This window comes from Camelus bactrianus, chromosome X (genome assembly GCF_048773025.1).
Source record: "Camelus bactrianus isolate YW-2024 breed Bactrian camel chromosome X, ASM4877302v1, whole genome shotgun sequence".
NCBI lineage: Eukaryota > Metazoa > Chordata > Mammalia > Artiodactyla > Camelidae > Camelus > Camelus bactrianus.
Genome location: NC_133575.1, coordinates 7874325 through 7893216, shown reverse-complemented (window position 1 = coordinate 7893216; position 18892 = coordinate 7874325). Strand labels below are relative to the sequence as shown.

At 45.9% G+C, this 18892-nt stretch overlaps 2 protein-coding genes across 3 annotated transcripts in view; one reads left to right on the top strand and one right to left on the bottom strand.

Moving 5' to 3' along the window:
• Positions 1-318: 318 nt before the first annotated feature.
• On the bottom strand, positions 319-11276 carry HCCS (holocytochrome c synthase). Of its 2 annotated transcripts, XM_074359703.1 has the most exons (8): positions 11118-11276; positions 10410-10553; positions 7672-7823; positions 5141-5289; positions 4274-4393; positions 2419-2505; positions 2001-2135; positions 319-1789 (listed from the first exon to the last, which is right to left on the bottom strand). In XM_074359703.1, exons 2-8 carry the CDS (start codon positions 10519-10521, stop codon positions 1591-1593), a joined length of 954 nt encoding a protein of 317 aa, XP_074215804.1. In that variant the 5' UTR covers positions 10522-10553; positions 11118-11276; the 3' UTR covers positions 319-1590. The 2 variants fall into 2 exon arrangements, with proteins under 2 accessions (XP_074215804.1, XP_074215805.1); XM_074359704.1 differs by lacking the exon at positions 2001-2135.
• A 165-nt stretch (positions 11277-11441) lies between these two features.
• MID1 (midline 1) overlaps positions 11442-18892 on the top strand; it is a 559519-nt gene continuing 552068 nt past the window's right edge. The window contains exon 1 of the mRNA XM_045525026.2: positions 11442-11680. The gene's annotated coding sequence lies outside the window, so the exon portion shown is untranslated. The remainder of the gene's footprint in view (positions 11681-18892) is intronic.

Below are 18892 nucleotides of genomic sequence, written 5' to 3'. Positions count from 1 at the left end.
AGTTTACTTTAGAGGTGGTTTTTCTCAAGAAATACAAGAACCCTGTAAAAGGGGTGAATTCCTGCCTGTGGCTCAATTTTCAGCTTCCAGTTACAGCACTTTATTTCTCATAATAATGTCTTGCCCTGTACTTATTCAATAGCACTTAGGACCAAAAAAACCTGCCAATAGTAATTATTTTCCTCAGTAGATTAGAAATATGTGATTAACAGTTGAGAAAATGGCTGACCTAGCAGGGAGACCAGAAGTCAGTACATCTCTAAAGATTATTTCTGTCTGATTGTTATGTGTAGTTACTCTTAAAAATTTTTTCAAAACTTGTTAACTGTCAGCTTTATTTTATTTTAAAGTACACAAATATTTTGAAATGTAGAAGTTTAAGGTTGTTGGATTCTTAAAACTCCACACAAAACAGACACAACAAAGAAATTCATACCAAAGTAATCACTCCAGATTAAGTCCATCTACTAATTTAGCCCTGTAATACTCAGGATAAATGAAAGGAGTTAATATTATTAACACTTACAAATGACTGTTGGTTATTTTTTTTAACACGCTGCTGTAAGTGGAACAACCAGTTTATGGGTTACTGGTGCACAGAATTTCAAAGGCTAATTTAGAGCTCCCTTAAAAAACAAACCTGAACTCAAGACAGTGAGTTGGTGCACACATTCTACATCTGGGAAAATCCTCTCGTGAAGCCTAACCAGAAAACATCGTCGTGTTTGAGAGGCACTGTCCCCAGCACTGGGACTTGAGCCAGACCTTCAAGGTTCAGGTTAGGCTGACTAGAGGGAAGGCCTCAGGCAGGGGAGGGATGGGACTCGAGGGTGGGGTACGGTGTCAGATGCCAGGGACAATGAGACCTGCTTGCAGGGAGCTGAGTTATGTCTCAGAACAATGGGGATGAAAATGAAAATATATAAAAAGTTAAAACATATTCCAGTGCACGTGCATCAAGTCCTGGGGGAGTGGAAACTACTCTGTAACAAGGGCCAGGCTGAAAAACTCACATCGGCGAGAATTTGAAGAGCCTGGACACACCACAGTTTGGCTGAGTACATTTCCTTTGTGCGCCTACATTTTCTTCAGAGCTTGCTGCTGTGTTGTGAGGACTTTAGAAATGCTGGTAACTTTTTAAAAAGCCTAACAGAACACTTTTAATTAAAATATTTGACCAGGTAAAAGCTCCCGAGCATCCCATGGGCTTTCGGGTCTACATGTTAGTATTCAAGAGAACACAGGAAGGAACAAAGCAGCTCTTCACATTTTAAGCAAAGTTCTTTCTCAGAGCTGGTTCAGACTTTTCTAAATACACAGGCAGTACCGCAGTTAAAGGAAAAACCAAGGGCGTGTTTCCCTCGTCCCTAGATGGGAAGAAAAAAAAGATCCGCTGCAAACTGCAAGGTGAAAACAGAACTCAAAAGAGCACGTGCAGAGTATCCTTTGCTAAGTGAGATGCAAGGTGTGATGACCCACTTGGCGTTCCCACTACATCATGAGTGCTATTCAGTTGGGGGAAAATAGTTAATGTATTGTTCAGAAAAAAAAAAATAAGTTGGTATTTTGCCATCTCTAACAAAGCAGTGGTTAGGAAGTCCAGCGCCACCAGGCGACCTTCATCCTGTCCCACACAGCTGAGAGCGAATCCAGAGCGGGCCGCACATCCAGGATGGTGAACTGGTAGTCCTGGTTGACCTCGCCGCCATCGTAGTAGTCAATGACGTATCTGACTTCTGTCCCGCAGCGGTTGACAATCCAGTCGTGCCTGTCGAAAGGCAACTCGTACCTGGAATAAAAACACGCCAGTGAGTGTTAAAATGCTTGCGGGGTGTTCAGCTCTGGTTTCAGGGAGAAAGATGGCAAAGCAGTGAATGGAGAGGCCCGCTCTCAGAGTCCACATCTAACGGGAGGTGAGACTCGGAGATGAGAACAGGCCACAGCGCTGAAGGAAGGTGGTGCTGGAGTACGGGAGGAGCCCCAATCAGAGGACAGCTCACCTGCTACAAAGGAATAAGGTCAACCTCAGGACAGACACCCGGGCCAGGGAGGTTGGCTGAGGTCCTGCGGAAAGGCAGGTGTGGGCAGAGAATCCGACTCCGCTGGAAGACGGGGGCAGCACCAAGGGCACAGGTCTACAGAGATGCATCACGGGAGGAGAGAGAGGACGGAGCCAAGAACACACAAGACAACTTGCTTCAATCCTACAATTGGACTGGAAGCAACCCCCGACCCCCTAGTGAACCTGCCCACCAGTGGCAACCGTCAGGGAGAGCAAGCGACCTACAGCTGGACACGGGACACTGATGACGTTTTGGAAGATGTCACTCAAGTTCTCTAACGGTTTGGTTTTGGTGCCAAGAGAAAGCAGACCCTGACCTGAGGAACAGAAAGTAACATTTCTGCAGCAACACTCACCCCATCCAGGAACGAATTCTGGCCCTTGGTGAATACTCTTTCGCTTTACCTCCAAATCGGATCAGTGACGGACCACAAGGACACTCCCTAGAAATCCCCAAGTAAGAAAAGGCTGTTAAAATGTTTTCCTTGGAAAAATACGATGCTGAAGTTTCTAATAACAGACATTTTTCTGTATGCATTTTACATAATACCACATTGCTAGAGAAAGGTAACCCCGAAAAAACTCAAAGAAATACCCTTGCTCGTTAAAGATGCTGCTGTTGGTTTCTGGAACAGGGATGTTCCATTCCGCCCCCCTTCCTTCCAAATATCTGCACTGCTCTCTGCAGGAGTCAGGAAGCTGGGCCCTTCCATCTGGCGCGGGGATACAGGCGTGTTCTCGGGTAAAAAGTGTGAAGTATCGGGCATCGTGCTTCTCTTTCACAAAGAGCAGTTGGGGTTTTTTTCAGACAAACCTAAGAAAATCCTAAACTCTTTCATTTGAAACCAATGAACAGCCTTCATGAAGAAAGAAGAATGCTGGCTGATTCCCTGGGAACTAATACAATTGGTGTTGGACCAGCTTAAGTAACTGCACACTAGCCGACAGGCGGCAAGGTCCTGCCTAGAAAATCCCCCTCTAGGCGGCCCCTGGGCAAGGCCTTCCTGGATGCCAGCGGCCTGTTCCCGGCCCTGAGGGGGCGGGGGTGGGAGCGCACGGCTGGCCAGCCCACAAAGCACACAGCAGGGGCCTCCGAGGGGGCAGTGTAAGTACAGGCCACCTGTCGTGGCAGCTGCTGTCATATTAAGACAGGCTTCAGCCTGGACAGATCTCTCTAATGACCTGGGCGGGAGAGAAGCTCCGGGTGTGATGGGCCCCCAGTGGGGACTGTCCGAGCTGCTCCCCTGCCGGCCTGGGGGGCTGCTCGTTAGCACCTCTTCTCAGTAGAGTCACAGCAAAGGAGTCAACTCATCCCGGGCAGACCTTCTCCTGCTGGCATCATTCTGGAAATGCTAAGTGTGGGCCTCAGCCCTGATCTACAGACTCAGCAACCCCAGGGGTGGGGCCCAGCACTCGGTATGGGAACAAACCCGCCGGGTGATGCTGATGTGACCTGGGCGTGAGGACCGTGGCTCTGAACAGACTGATGGCCCATTGCCAGTCACTGGCAAGTGCATAGAGCTAGTCTCCCCAGGAAAGAGGTCCACGTGTGACAACGTCCTCATGGGATTCAGTAAATGCTGCTGAGTGAACAAAGCTGTTCTTCCCAGCGCCCCTGGGGCGGAGAGCATTTTAGATCTCCTGTGACACAACTCCTACAACCCCTCCCCTTGAATCGGGACAGGCTTGTGACACAACACCAAGGGGCTTCCCAGACCAGGTCAAAGGAGATGCAGCTTCCCTGGAACTTTTTGGAACTCTGGCTCTGGGATCCTGGCCCCCTCGGCAGGAAGAAGCCAGCGCAGCCACATTTAGGGGCTGTGGGTAGGTGTCCTGCCTGACAGCTGGCATCACTTACCAGACGAGTAAATGGGGCCTTCAAATGATTCAGCCCAAGGCTGTCAAGCCACCCCTGACCACTGAGCCCTGGCGACTGAGACCTCATCAGGGAGCAGAGGCGAGTCATCCCTGCTCTGTCCTTTCTGCACTTGGGACTCCCCAGATCCACGAGCATAATCAAACAGCTGCTGTTTTACACAGCTGGGGTGGGGGGTCTTCCACACAAGTCACTGGGACAGGCCTGCTCCCGAAAATGTTTGATTACAATAGCAATAGTTCTTTGAATAAAATGTCTCTGTATTTCTTTTCATATGAGGCGGCTATGAAATTAGAAGGATGCTGGATTTCTTTTAAGATCACAAACATACTTACTTGGCGTGAAGGGCTTCCCACTTCAAAATCTCCCTCCAGGCCTGCTCATTATTCTGGTTGTGAATTCTAATGATATTATACATGTCTTTCTGACTGATGTCCTCATCCTTCCACTTCCACCTAGAAAGAGCATTTGGTAAAATCTGACATATTACTGACAACACCATGTATTCATTTCATTCAGTCACCAAAAATCAGATTTACACAGCTATCAAGGGTCCAGTATTTTTAAGATGACACTTTTTCTGTCAGTATCATGGATTCCCTAACTTCTTCTAAGTAGTTTATATAGTAGTTTTTTTAAAAGTCTTACTGGCTGTGCTGGGTTAATTTTATATGTCAACTTGACTGGGCCATGGGGTGCCCAGATATTTGGTCAAACATTATTCTGGATGAGATTAATGTTGAACTGGGCAGAGCACGCCCACATCTAATCAGCTGAAGGCCTGCACAGAACAGAAACTCTGAGCATCCTGCAAGTAAAAGGGAAGTCCTTCTGCCTGACGGCCTTCCAACTGAGACACTGGGGGGTTTTTTCCTGCCTTTGGACTTGAACTGAAATATCATATTGGCTCTCATGGGACTGTCAAGGAGACTGTGGGACTTCTCAGCCTTCATAACTGTGAGTCAGTTCCTTATGATAAATCTCCTTACACGCATGGAAAGACAGACATATCCTGTTAGTTCTGTGTCTCTGGAGAACCCTAATACATTGGCCTGGTACTTATATTCTGATAAGTGAAAAGTCAGTCGATTATTATAAAAACTTACTGTATGGCTGAAGGATTAAAAACCTTTCTAACATTTAATTCTTAGATGAATCTAACAAGCAAATTTATATTCTCAGTAATATGCTCGCTCACTCACCCTTTCCTTAACATCGCATTCCAGAACATCTGTTCGGAAGGATAAACCCACTTTTTATCTGAATCTGCCCTTGGAATAGACGACTCCTCTCTCACAGTAGATAGTGTGAACGGCTGATCGGGCGCTGGTGTCTGATTAGGTGGTGGCATCTAAATAAAACAAGTGGATTTTTTCAAAAAGTTGGAAATAAAGTAGAAACAAACAAAATAATTACCTACTTCCTAGAAAGCAAGGCATCACACACACATAGCACAGTTTCCTTATTAAACTAGCGTCATCAAAGTTTCAGACCTCAGACAACTGGGCTGTTCTGAAGAGTCAGAGTACTGAAGCTGTCTTTCCTTGTTTAAGTTCTCATAAATAGTAAATACACACTGCAGTTGAAATTGTAGTTTACTTCTAAAGGATTAAAAAGCAAAAATTAATGCCATGATGGGCAGGCATTGCCTTTCCAGGACGGGCTTTTCAAAAATGACTGTTCGCTCTTGTGAGGAAAAGTCTCATAGAATATGTGTACACCGCCACTTTCTTTTTAAATACTCTTTACTTTCTGGATCTTGCTTATGCTTTCAGCCTTTGGGCTGAGTGCATCATAGATGAATACTGACGTCCTGACACTGGCAGACTGGAAGGAGGGGAAGAATCCTTTCTCCTGGACTGAAGGGGCAGCAGAGCATCATGGGAACACAGCCTGGACCAAGGTTTCTCACCCTTGGCACCACTGACATTTGGGCCCGGGACAACTTCCGGTTATGGGGTCCATTCTGAGCACTGTAGGATATTTAGCAGCATCCCTGGCCTCTACCCAGCGGTACCTCCTCCTCCCCAGATGTGACCACCAGCGTCCCCCCAGGGGCAAAATCACCCCATGATGAGTACCACTTGCCTAGAACATCTTTTTGTGTTGAAAGCAAGTTGGCTTTTCCAGGAGGTACACATTAGTGAAGTCTCAGCCACAAGACAGCCTCTGAGCCCCTGGCTGGAGGGGCCACAGTGGAAGAGCCGGGGTGCCGGGCAGGGCCCCGAGCACTTTACCGGTGTTATCACCACAGCATCTTTAAGAACACAGGTCGGAGACAGATGGGGGTTCAGCTTGGACTCTGCCACTTCTGAGCTGAGTGATGGGGGCAAACTGCTCCCTCCCTCCCTCTCAGTACTTCAGCTCTAGAACGGGTACACCACCGCTCCAGGAGAGCTGGATGGTGCTTAGCAAGGGGTCTACACACGTAACCAACAGAGAAGTTCACCGAGGCTAATATTCTTGCTACATGTAACAATCCCACTGGGTCAGAGCCCAGGCCTGTAGGATTCCGAAAGGCCCATGTTCTGAACCATTACATTCTTAAGACTCAGCCAGCCTACCTTCTGGCAACATCTGGAGACATTTTTTGGTAGTTGTAACTGAGAAGAGAGGGGGCTCCTGGCATCCGGTGGGCAGAGGCCAGGGACGCTGCTCAGATCCTCCAGTGCCCAGGAAAGCCCACAAGGACTCGCTGAGTCTCGACGTCAGCAGTGCCAAAGGTGAGAAGGCCCACCGCCACCTTCTTCCTCAACACAGCAGTTGCCTTATACTTTGGGAGGGTTGTTATTGGTGCCAGAAATGGGATGTTTACATTCCCTCCAAATTCATTGAATCTGCTGGTGCCTTGATCTCAGACTTCCCAGCCTCCAGAACTGTGAGAAATCACTGTCTGTTGTTTATAAGCCACTCAATCTATGATAGTCTGTTATTTATATATATATATATATTTTCTAGTTCTCTCAAATGTTGCCTTGTTTGCCAAGATTTCCAAATACTTGAGGCAATTCTGTGCCTTCTAAGGTACAGGCTGCCACTGTCTCTTCATTAATATGGGGTTCCAAACAGGAAGCCACACTTCCTTCCACTGTCTGACTCTCACAAAACTTAGGCCACGCTAGTCGTCCTTGCTTTCTCGGTGGCATTCCATTGCTGGCTGCGTGACGCTGTACCACCCCAGTGACTGACGTGCAGGCTGCCACCTGGCTGTGCCTTAAGAGGTGCCTCAAGAGGTGCCTCAGGCTTGCAGCATGCCTACGAGGTTTCCCAAGACCAGAAACACCTTTGCAAATTCTAGCTGCACTCTTAATGGCATTTCCTGCCTACCTAATAACTCTACCCCATAAGGAAATGTCCTCTGGTGTGGCTTAGTCCTGGTCATATAGCTTGGGAGGGTCATTACTGGTGCCACAGATGGAATGTTTGCATTCCCCCCAAATTCACTGAATCTGCCGGCACCTTGATCTCAGCCTTCCCAGCCTCCAGAACTGTGAGAAATCACCGTCTGTTGTGGAGAAGCCATTTTGGCACTTCGTGATCGCCCTCTGCTTTCTCAGGTGCTCTCTGAAGCTACACTTAGTAACGCATTCTAGATTTTCACTGTGGATGGAATATCAGACTTTGTTTTCAAAGGACAGAATCATCAGTCCTAGCCATCTACAGTTTTTCTTGGGAGCCTGTAAAAGCACCCCTGCACACACACTTCCAGGAAGAGGGGCGGGGCGCGGGTTACCAGGTTAGAAGGATCTAGGTTCTCCTTATTCCCAGCCTTAGCACCGGTGACGGGGCACTGCACGTATTCGTATGCGCGCTCCTGGTGGGCAGGCACAGAGTTCGTTTGGCTCCCACAGGTTGAGTCAGAGGGCTGTGCACTCTCTGGACAGCCTGCAATAAATCAAGTGTAGAAAGTGTCACCACAAAGGCAGGATATCTAGCTCTCTCATTCTGGGCCCCAGAGAGCTGAATTTCTGACCAGTGATCACCAGCCCAGGTCAAGCCAGGGTTCTACTGTGCAAAGCTGCCACGAGTAAAGCTAGCCAACAGTATAACATCTTAAAGACCAGGAGAAGGTTCTACAAATTTACTTTCCCCTTGAAAGAGAAACAGGTACCCATTCTCTTCCTGTGTCGTTCCCCTAGTAAAAGTAAACCCCCAAAGTCTCAGCATTTGCAAGAGAAGGCACTGCCCACACCAGGGTTTCAGTAATGGGGGAAGGGAGCTCCTGGCACCGGCTGCTGTGAGCTGCTACAGAGGAACCTCGGTGGGGCCGGCCACACTTGACTGCGTCTCCCTGAATTTCTATCCCCAAATTCCAGACAAGACCCAACTCCAACCAGGACACAGGAGTCCAGGCTTTCATTACGGATGCTGTCTCTCAGGTACTGGGGACAGGACAGAGAAATGAGCAGAGTCATCTTCAAAAAGGCTACTGGAGCAAAGAGTGCCACTCTGCTTGTGCTCCGCTCCAGGACTAAAACCAGGCACCGAAAACTACCACCGGGCTGAGGTTCTGTTCCTTGTCAGTAGACAGCAAATTTATCAAGCAAAGGCACATGTTAAAGAAAACGGTCTACAATCCATGGAGGATCCAGATGCCACTTAAGAGGAAAGGTCTGCACCTACGAGAACAGCAGCGGGAAGGGCAGTCCATGCCCAAGGGTCCAGCGTGCTGATGGAAGCAAGCGTGTGGGCTGAGAAGGCAGTCTTGGGGGAGGGTATAGATCAAGTGGTAGAGTGCATGCTTAGTATGCATAAGGTCCTGAGTTCAATCCCCAGTACCTCCTCTAAGAGTAAATAAATAAATAAACCGAATTACCCCCTCCCACCAAAAAAAAAAGTATGAAAAAAAAAAAAGGCGGTCTAAGACTGAGGAGAGGAGACAGGCACAGGGAGAGCCACGGCCCAGGAACAGCTGCTCGTGTAAAGCCTTATCTTCAGCAGCAGCAGTTAACACCAGGAATGCACTGAAGGCTGGATGCCCTACATGAAAAAGACAAGTTTCCTTTCACTTCTCTTTCCTCTGCTTCTCCCTACAGACCCTCATTCCCCAGGACCCTGGACAGCTATCTACTTGGGGACTAAAGGGAGACTTGTTACACCTCCTCCTCTCGCCACCATTCAAAGAGCCAATCTTTCCTGGGTCACTGATCCCACTGATCCCAGGTTGGAAAGAAAATCCTGTTTCCATTTTTCATATAACAGAACCCTAGCCCCTTCAATCTCCTACCAATGCCACGTTCTTTACTTATGCAAATTAATCAGACTGAGAGCTCTCTTGGATTTGCAGCAAATAAAATCAAACCATAGACAGGGTTCTGGAATTTCCTGGGGATGCTCAGAGCAGGCACACACCTGCTTCGTCCAAGTCTGCCTCTGTTTCAGCACCAGACTGGTCCTGATCCAAGGTCGCAGAGTTTTCACTGGCTTTACCACTTACTACCTGTGTGACTTGTAAGTTTCCTTAACTATAAAACAGGGAGAAAACCTACCAGGCAGGATTATGAGGATGAGAACGTAAACTCCATTAGGCAAAGGATTTTAGCCTGTTTTATACTTGGCTGTTCTCTCAGTGCAAAAGCAAACAAAACCCATCTGTGCTTGGCAGAGTGGGCAGGAAGCAAATCCTTGTTGAGTGACTGAGGGAGTGAACGACTACAAGGCCAGGAAGTGTCAGCACTGAGTAAGCAGGCTACACTGGCTCCTCCCCTCACGTCTTGAAACAAGAACTTAAAATGTCAGGTGGATTCAGGTGGATTTACACAGGGAATCTAAAACAGAAGGTGAACCAATTAAAAACAAAAGACAGCTTTCCCACTCTCACCTTTGCACCTAAAGGATGAACAGCAAGTCCATCAGGCAATGATTTATTTTTACATAGCTGAGTACTCCAAGAGATGCACAAATAAAGTTGTCTTGATAAATAAACAGCTAGATCTAGACCCAGGTTTCTCAGCCTTGGCACTCTTGACATTTGGGGCCAGATGATTCTTTGCTGGAGGGGCTGCACTGTGCATCGTAGGATGTTTAGCAGAACTCTGGCCTTCTGCTCATTAGGTGCACCCCCTCCTCTCAGTGTAGACAAGCAAAATTGCCTCTAGGCATTGCCAAATGTTCTCTTGGGAGATAGAAGACTGCCCCCCAGGTTGAAAACTGCTGATGTTGACAGAGGCAAATTTGAGGATTGGGGCTGATTTATGGAGCAATCCCTATACTCTCATGAATTATCTCAATCGTCACAAGAATCCTGTGAAATGTTGTTGTTATATCCTCATCTTACAGATGATGGGTTGAGACTTAGAGAAGTAAACTGTCTACAGTCACATACCCTTGTAAGCAGCAGCATAAGGACCGAACCCAGGTTGCCTCACTCCTAGGCCTAGGAGCCTCACTGGCATGCTATCCTGCTGCCTCCTCCAAATCCTTTTGAGAATTCTCTTTTGTTTTTATTTTCTAGACAAAAGGGTCGATTACCTTTCATTTTCCCTTCATGCATTGGACATCCTGTCCGCGGGGATGCTGTCTGATGATCTGAAGCATTTGGGGTCTGAACTGCAACAGCAGGGGTAGATGAGGACAAACCCATGGCGGGAATCACAGTGGTGAATCCAGGCAATTCTAAATTCACAAGTACCAAAGCAAAGAGACCAATTAATGCTGATGCCCGGGCTCCAGCTACTCCCTTAGTATTCTTAATCTGGCCAACCTTTGTTTTTCCTCTTGTCCTTATGGGAATCTTACCGGGCAGGAAACCCACTTTGAGGGACGGCTTTAACATATTACCTACCCACTTTGGGAAACACTAGTGTGAAATCTACACCACTCTTTGGGGATACGTTTCTAAAGGTATGCGGATTTGGGGGGGGTGAGGTGAGGAGGTCCCTGAAAAAGCCACGTCAGAGCGAGGAGGTCTAGGCCGGGGGTTGAGGGGAAGGTGGGGGTGGTGATTCGGTTGAGAGAGGAAACTGACAGTCCAGGCTAAGCCCCCGGCCCCGGGGCTTAGCGAGGGTCTGGGGATCTGGGAAGGGTATGGCGGCGAAGAAAAGAGATTAGAGGAAGGAAGGAAAGGACAGCGGATAGCAAGATGCGGCCAGAGTCTTCCTGGCACGGCTCCCGAGCGTGCCACCGTCCAGTCCTGGGATCCCATACCCCACTGGCCTCAACCGGCCCGCCCCTCCTCACCTGACTCTGTCCGGGCTGCCGGCCCCGATTCTAACCGCCGACTCCGGCCCGGAGTGGCAGCGACTCGCGGCCGCCACCTTCCTCTCTCTCGGTCACCGCTGTCGCCCGGGTCACCGCCGGCTCGCGCGCGCACCGCTACTTCCTCTTCCGAAGGCGGGACTTCCCGGAGCGTGGGAAGCGGGTGCGGGCCGAAAAGGAAGCGCTTACGTCAATCAAGAAGGAGCAGGCCCCACCCCTTCCTCCTCCGCCTACCAGCGCGAGAGCCGCTCGCTGGCCCTGCCCCCCGGGCGAGAGCGGGCTGAGAGAAGCTTAGGCCGGGCCCGAGGCTCGCGCTGGAGCGAGGCTCTGTACGGTAGATGCCTTAAGCTGCAGAGGCGTTGCTTTGGGAGAGTTAGTTTTCCAGTTTATGTCTTTTAAATGGTATCCCGTCAGTTTTAATTATAGTTATGACTCAAGAAACTTAAGTAGCCGTGCTGAACTGTGGCCGACTCTGGAGATCCAAAAATGAACAAAACAAGGTCCCGGCTCCCCAGGCTTTCTTAACTGGGTGTGTGGATTTGAAGGTCTGTATTTTCACTTGCCTCTGACAGAAATTTAGTATTTTTTTGCATCAGCAATGTGGGCAACAAATCCTAGTAGGGCTACCTACATGTGGCACTAATTGCAGTCGCAGGGAAATTAATGTCACGTGATTTTTGTTTCTCAAAATAGTTTTCATCACTACTTTGAAATTACAGTAAGTTTATCTTATTATTTAAAGTATTAATAAGAAGCATATGTCTTTCTGTATCATCGTAGTGGGTCTGTGAAGTCTCTTCAGGAATTGCCCTCTGCCTGAGAGAACTGCTTCAGGCAAAATCACATTCCTTTTCTGGGGACAGGCAGCAGCCTATGAGTAACGTCTGCAAGGATACATAAGCCCAGGTCCCTCACCTCAAGGGGTACAACTCAGAGGGGCCATCCCAGCTTCAGAGCTGCTCGTAGGATCAGCAGATGCTTCCGCTTTGACTGCATCACAGTTCAGTTTCTCCCTCTGCCCAGTCTTTCCATCACCCTCTCTCGAAGCTGTTCAGGAGAGTATATGCATGCACAAATCTTGTGGAACTCATCCGTTTTAATAAGTTTAATTTGTTATTTAGGTTTGGTGAGGCCAACAAATCAAGAAATGACGGTCATTAAAAAGATAGTTTATTATACTCGCAGATCCCAAGAGAGGGAGTACACATGACACCATGGGGCGTCACGTGGGGAGGCACTGGGGTTTATCACGAGGCGGGGGGGGGGGAACTGTGGGCATGAGCCTTTGTTATGATTTCCAAGGGAAGGAATGGGCAAAGCAGGGTATGCAGGTTTAGGATTGACTAATTTGAATAATTTCAGCAGGCTCTGGAGTGTAGGGGCTGTCCCCAGTGGTCTGGTACTTGGCCGTGGGGTGATTAGGGAGGGTGTATAGTGGCCAAGAGTGTGAGATCCCAATAAGGGAGGTGGTTGTTGGGTGTGGGTTTAGCTGCTCAAGTAGAGGAAGTGACCAGCCTCTAGCCAGAGCCTCAACACTGGATCAAGACAGCATTTAAAAAACTATTACGTTGGTGTGTATTTCCTGGGGAACCTAGCCTTTAACAATCAAAATCTGTTTTTTTAATATGTTGATAACTATATTCCAATATACAGTAGACTCTTGAACAACATGGGCTTGAACTGCGCATGTCCACTTATACTTGGATTTTTTTTCCCCAATGAATATTACAGTACTACACGATCTGGGGTCGGTTGAACCATGGATATGGAGGGCTGACTGTGGGATTTGAACATCTTTGGAATTTGGCATCTGCGCTGGGTCCTGGAACCAAACCCCTGTGGATACTGAGGGGTGACTGTAATTGGCCTCTTCTATAATTTCTTGTATTTGTTTTATGCATGTAAAAATATTATTGTGAGAAGATACTTACAGACATCACCAGATTCAAAGGGGCACGTGGCACAAAAAGGGCAAAATCCCTTGGTAATTGAAGAGACAGGCATGCAAACAAATCATCATATTTACATCTCAGTACATGTATGTGCAGACTATTCCTGGGCAAAAAGGAAGGTGGGGGTGATGTGCAGGGAGTGGATAGAAAGGAAGGAGAAATTCCTTTCCCACTAAAATGTAATACTTGCCTTGTGTTTTCCCTTTGTCTAGTTTTAAATGATTATCCCTAAATTTCCTGCCGGTATTGTACATCTCCTCCCAACACGTTCATATACATCAACTACTCTATATGTTTCCTCTTTTTTTAATCCTTAAGACCTCACTCTTGGATAAACATCTCACCTCTGCAGTTGCCTTCCTGGGACTTGCTTTCAACCTTTTCCATCTGGTGTTGGATCTCTGGTTCTTGGATACCATGTATTCTCCTTTGCATTGTTTTGGGAGCACATCAGGTTTGAGGTCTTGAAAAATCAGAAACTGTCTGTGTTTTACCCTCCCACTTGATTGGTAGTTTGGATGTATAATTCTAGGTGTAGAAACTTTTCTTTCAGAATTGTTAAGTGGTTGCTTCATTGTGTTTTAGTCTCCAGTGTTGATGTTGAGAAATCTCCGTTTCTTTTTTTTTTTTTTTCTTCCTCAATATTAACATCTCTTTCTTCCCGTGGCCTGAAAAGATATGCCTTGATATAGACCTCTTTGCTTTCACTGGCTTGGCACCTGATGGGACTGTTCATTCCAGATACCCATATCCTTCATGTGGGGGATATTTTCTTGTATTATTAATTTTCTTAGTAACTTGCTCCCCTCCTCTTTCTTCGTTCTCTCTTTTAAGGAACTTCTATTACTCATATTGTTGGATTCCTAGACTGGCAGTTTGATTTTCGTATATTTTCCCTCATTTTCTATGACTTTTTCATTTTGTTTTATTTTTTTAGGAGATTTAAAAAATTTCCTCACCATTTCATTAGGTTGATTTCTGTTTATGTTTGAAGTTTCCAGGATGTGTGTATATGTGCTTGTATGTATGTGTGTACGCTTGTCTATGCATGCGTGTGTATGTGTGTGTGAGTGTGTGCATGTGTGTGGACATGCACATATACAAGGCGGTGTATACAGGTTTGCCAGTCCATGGTAATGTGATGGGAACTGTTGCTGTCAGAGCCAGGGTTGAGGAGAGAGGAAAAATCAGATCTCTTTTAGAGTTACAAACTGAAATTATGACTGATCCTGGTAAAGTGAGTCTCCTTTCCAAACCTATAATTGCTTATGTTTACAAAGTGTTGCTTTTGTTCTCAGAGCTCTCACAATTCCTCCTCCCTTACACAATTCTTTCTTTCCCATAATTCCCTATTTCTCCTATAATTCCCCATCTCTTCCACAATTCTCCATTCTTTCTCACAGTTCTCTGTTTTCTTGTAGCATTCTCTTTCACAGTTCCCCAGTTTCTCCCATGATTCCCTCTTCTCCACAGTTCTCTTTTTTTCCCACAATTCCCAGTGTTTCCCGCATTTCTCTGTCCTTTCCCAGAATTCCTCATGCCTCCTGCAAATCTTTATTCTCTTCCACAGTTCCCAGTCTCACTCACAATTTTTTGTTCTTCTTCACTATTCTCTGCGTCTTCCATAATTCCTTGTCTTTCTCACAATTTTTGCAGGGGGGGTTGTTTTAATTGTTTTTTAAATTGAGATATAATTGATGTATGTTACATTAGTTTCAGGTGTACAACATAATGATTTGATATATGTGTATATTGGGAAAAGATCACCACAATAAATCTAATTAACATTCATCACCACACTTAATGGCAAAATTTTTTCTTGTGATGAGAAGCTTTAAGATCTACTCTCTTAGCAACTTTGAAATATACAATACAGTATTATTAACTATAGTTGCCATGCTGTGTATTATATCCTGAGGACTTATTTATTTTATAACTGGAAGTTTGTGTCTTTTGACCACCTTCACCTATTTCACCCCACCCCCAACCTCCCGCCTCTGGCAGCCACCAATCTGTTCTTTTTATCTATGAGTTCTTTTTTTTTTATAAGATTCCACGTATAAGTGAGATTACATGGTATTTGTCTTTGGCTTATTTCATGCTAAGTTTATTATGCTAAATAGTACTCTCAAGGTTGTTCTATGTTGTCATAAATGGCAGGAGTTCCTTCTTTTTATGGCTGAATAATATTCCATTGCATACATACACTACATCTTCTTTGTCCATTTATCCATTGATGGGCACTTAGTTTGCTTCCGTGCCTTGGCTATTGTAAATAATGCTGTAATGATTTATGTGGGTGTGTATATCTTTTAAAGTTAGTGCTTTAATTTCCTTTGGATAAATATGGAAAGTGGAATTGCTTGATTATATGGTTGTTCTATTTTTAATTTTTTGAGAAAACTTCCTGCTGTTTTCTGTAGTGGCTGCATCAATTTACATTTCCACCAACAGTGTACAAGTTTCCTTTTCTCCACATCCTCATCCTTACTTTGTGTCTTTCTGATATTAGTGATTTTAACAGGTGTGAAGTGATATCTGGGTTCATTTGCATTTCACTGAAGATTAGTGATGTTGAGCACTTTTTTAATGTACCCGTTGGCCATCTGTGTGTATCTTCTTTGGAAAAATATTTGTTCAGTTTCTCTTCCCATTTTTTTGTTGGGTTGTTTGTTTTTTGCTTTGAGTTGTATGAGTTCTTTATATATTTTCAATATCGATGCTTCATCAGATACATGATTTGCAAATATGTTCTCCTATTGGATAGGTTGCCTTTTCATTTTGTTGATAGTTTTGCTATACAGAAGATATGCAGATAGCTTTGCTGTGCAGAAGCTTTTTAGTTTGATGTAGTCCCACTTGTTTATTTTTATTTTTGTTGCCAAGTCCAAAAGATCATCTCCAAGACTAATGTCAAGGAGTTTACGGCCCTGTAAACTTGTAGTCGTTTTCTCATAGGAGTTTTATGGTTTCAGGTCTTACATTCAAGTCTTTAATCCACTTTGAGTTAATATTTGTATATACTGTAAGATAGTGTTCCAGTTTCATTCTTTTGATGGTGGCTGTGCAGTTTCCCAATATTGTTTATTGAAGAGACTTTCTTTTCTTCACTGTATATTCCTGGCTCCTTTGTGATAAATTATTTGGCCATATATGCATGGATGTTTTTTTCTGGACTCTCTGTTCGGTTCCAGTCTTCTATATGTCTGTTTTTATGCCAATACCATACTGTTTTGATTACTATAGCTTTGTAATACAGTTTGAAATCAGAAAGTGTAGTGCCTCACAATTCCCCATGTTCCCAAAAGGCTCAGATTTTTCCCACAATTCCACAGATCACCCACAGTCCTCTATTGTCTCCCACAATTCTCTGTCACTCCATGTGTCTCCCATAATTCTCTATCATCCCCCACAATTCTCTGTCACATCCACAGTTCCATGTGTTTCCCATAATTCTCTGTGTTTCCCCATGATTCTCTACTCTCTCCTACAATTCCATGTGTTCCCCACAATTCTCTGTTCTTTCCAGGAATTCCCCTTGTCTCCCACAATTCTTCAACCTTCCCACAGTTTTCTATTCTTTCTAATAATTTCCTTTTTCTCTTCCAATTCTTTTTTTCCCCAATTCCCCATTTCCTGTCACAATTTTCCATTCTCACAATACATTGTTGTCTTTCACAATTCTCTCACAAAATTCTCTCCTCTCTCACATAATTCTTTCTTCTCTTCTACTGTTAATTCCCACTTCTACTATTCTGTTCTCTCTCAAAATTCCATAGATCCCTTTCATAATTTCTTAGAAGACCCGGGGCCCATCCCACATCTCCAGCGTTTCCCAAAATCAGGCCCCTGGGCAGAAGAAGCGCAGAAATTTCGGCCCATTTAGGAGAGGCGTGGCCAGAGTGTGGGAACAGAGTGTGGTCCAGGAATGAGGTCGTGACACAGAAGGTAGGGTCTCAGCAGGAGAGCACAGCTAGCTTTGCATGGGGTATAGGTGTGGCCTAGGAGGAAAACAGGGATGTGGTAGGAGGAGTGAGACTCAGATGAGCCCCATATGGCCAGGTAGAGAGGAGGGACATGGCCATGTGGGGAGGGGCGTGAGCATGGAAAGATACAAGGGTGTGGTGGAAGTGACTCCATCAGGGCAAGAGTGGGAAAATTCATGGTTCTAATGGGGTGCAGGTGGCCTGGGAGGGCATAGCTAAGGGGAAGGACAGGGGGTCAATTTCTTGTCTCTCACACAATACCCTTATAGTACATGACAAAAATATTCTGTAATTAGGTGTTTAAAGGTATATTTATCTTACCTATCTATGGGTTATTTGAAATGAGGAAGTCTGTTTTTTAAGCTTTCTAACCCCTGTTTGAGTGCTATTCAAAATATATCGCCCCAGTGGGATCTAGTTCACACACAAGTCTACCCTGAGATGAGAAGCTTGGACAGAGGAAAAGTGAGGCATTACTTCCTTCATCAAGAAAATCTTGCAATGAAAATTTATCATCTCAGCTAAAATTGTGCCTAATGACAGCAGATTTATATTCTAGCATAAACTTCGTATCTCAGCTTGGACCTGGAACTGGCAGTTTCTGGGTAACTAGCACTGTCCAATTACAGTCTAGTTCCTGGCTTATAAATGAGCAGTCACTGAAGCAGTCAGTAAGCAGGCATTGAAAGGGTAAAGGAGTCATTGAATCTTGAACAACATCATTCATTCAACAGTACATCTGGAGCATCTGTGACATAACAGGTCCTGTGTTAATTGCTGGGAATACAAAGGTTAACCCACTGAACAACATCCGTGCTCTGAGGGATTTAACCTTCTAGGTGAACAGATAGATCAGCCAAGCAGCCAACAATCTAATATACAAACAGATAGTTTCAAAGTGTGAGAAACACCATGAAGAAAATGAAACAAGTAGTGTGGCGGAGTTTGAGGGGTGATCCTGCTACTCAAAGTGTGGTCCATGAAGCAGCAGGTTTGCAGCTCCTGGGAGCTTGCTGGAAATGCAGTTGTAGCCTCAACACCCGCCCCCACACCCACTGAGCCCCAGTCCGCATTATAACAGGCTCTAGGAGGTCCGTGTGCACAGTCCAGATTGGAGCCCTGGATATAACCTTGATATGGTTGTCAGGAAAGACTTCCCTAAGGAGGGGCTGTTTTAGCTGAGACCTGGATGAGGAGAAGGACCCAACTGTGTAAAGATCAGGAGTAACAGTGGTCCAGAGAATGGGAACAGCAAAGGAGAGCGTTCTGTGGTTGGAGTGAACAGGGGGAAACCCACACACCATGAGTGAGGGCAGAAAGGTGGGAGAGGCTGTGGGGGCTGGACAGTGTGGGCTTCACAGGCCAGGGGCGGTGGGTAGTTTGCATTCTCTTCCAAGTGACACGTGAGGCCGTAAAAGTGTTTTAAAAAGAGTTATCGACCTGACAACAGGGAGAACTTGTTCTTCTCAACTTCGCTCTTCCCCACTCTCCAGTTATACCTGGAGACCTTCATTTGGCTCCCTGCCAGCACTGCCCATGACCTCCACAGTCTTTGCTGAGGCCTGGATGCATGAAGGCAAGTTCCTGAGGCACAGCCAGTGGGCATCCTCATAGCTCAGTGCTCCATGGGGTCTGCAGGAACTCACCGGGCCTCGCCCCATCCGTACTCAGAGGGACCATGTCTCTCTCAAGGGCCAGGGCTGCCTCTCACTTTTTGAAATACAGTAAATGTCACTGTTCTTTAAAGGGATCTGTTGTCAGTAAAATTCGAGTACTAGAGGTTATCATTCTGCTTAATATTGTCACTGCCATTGTAGTA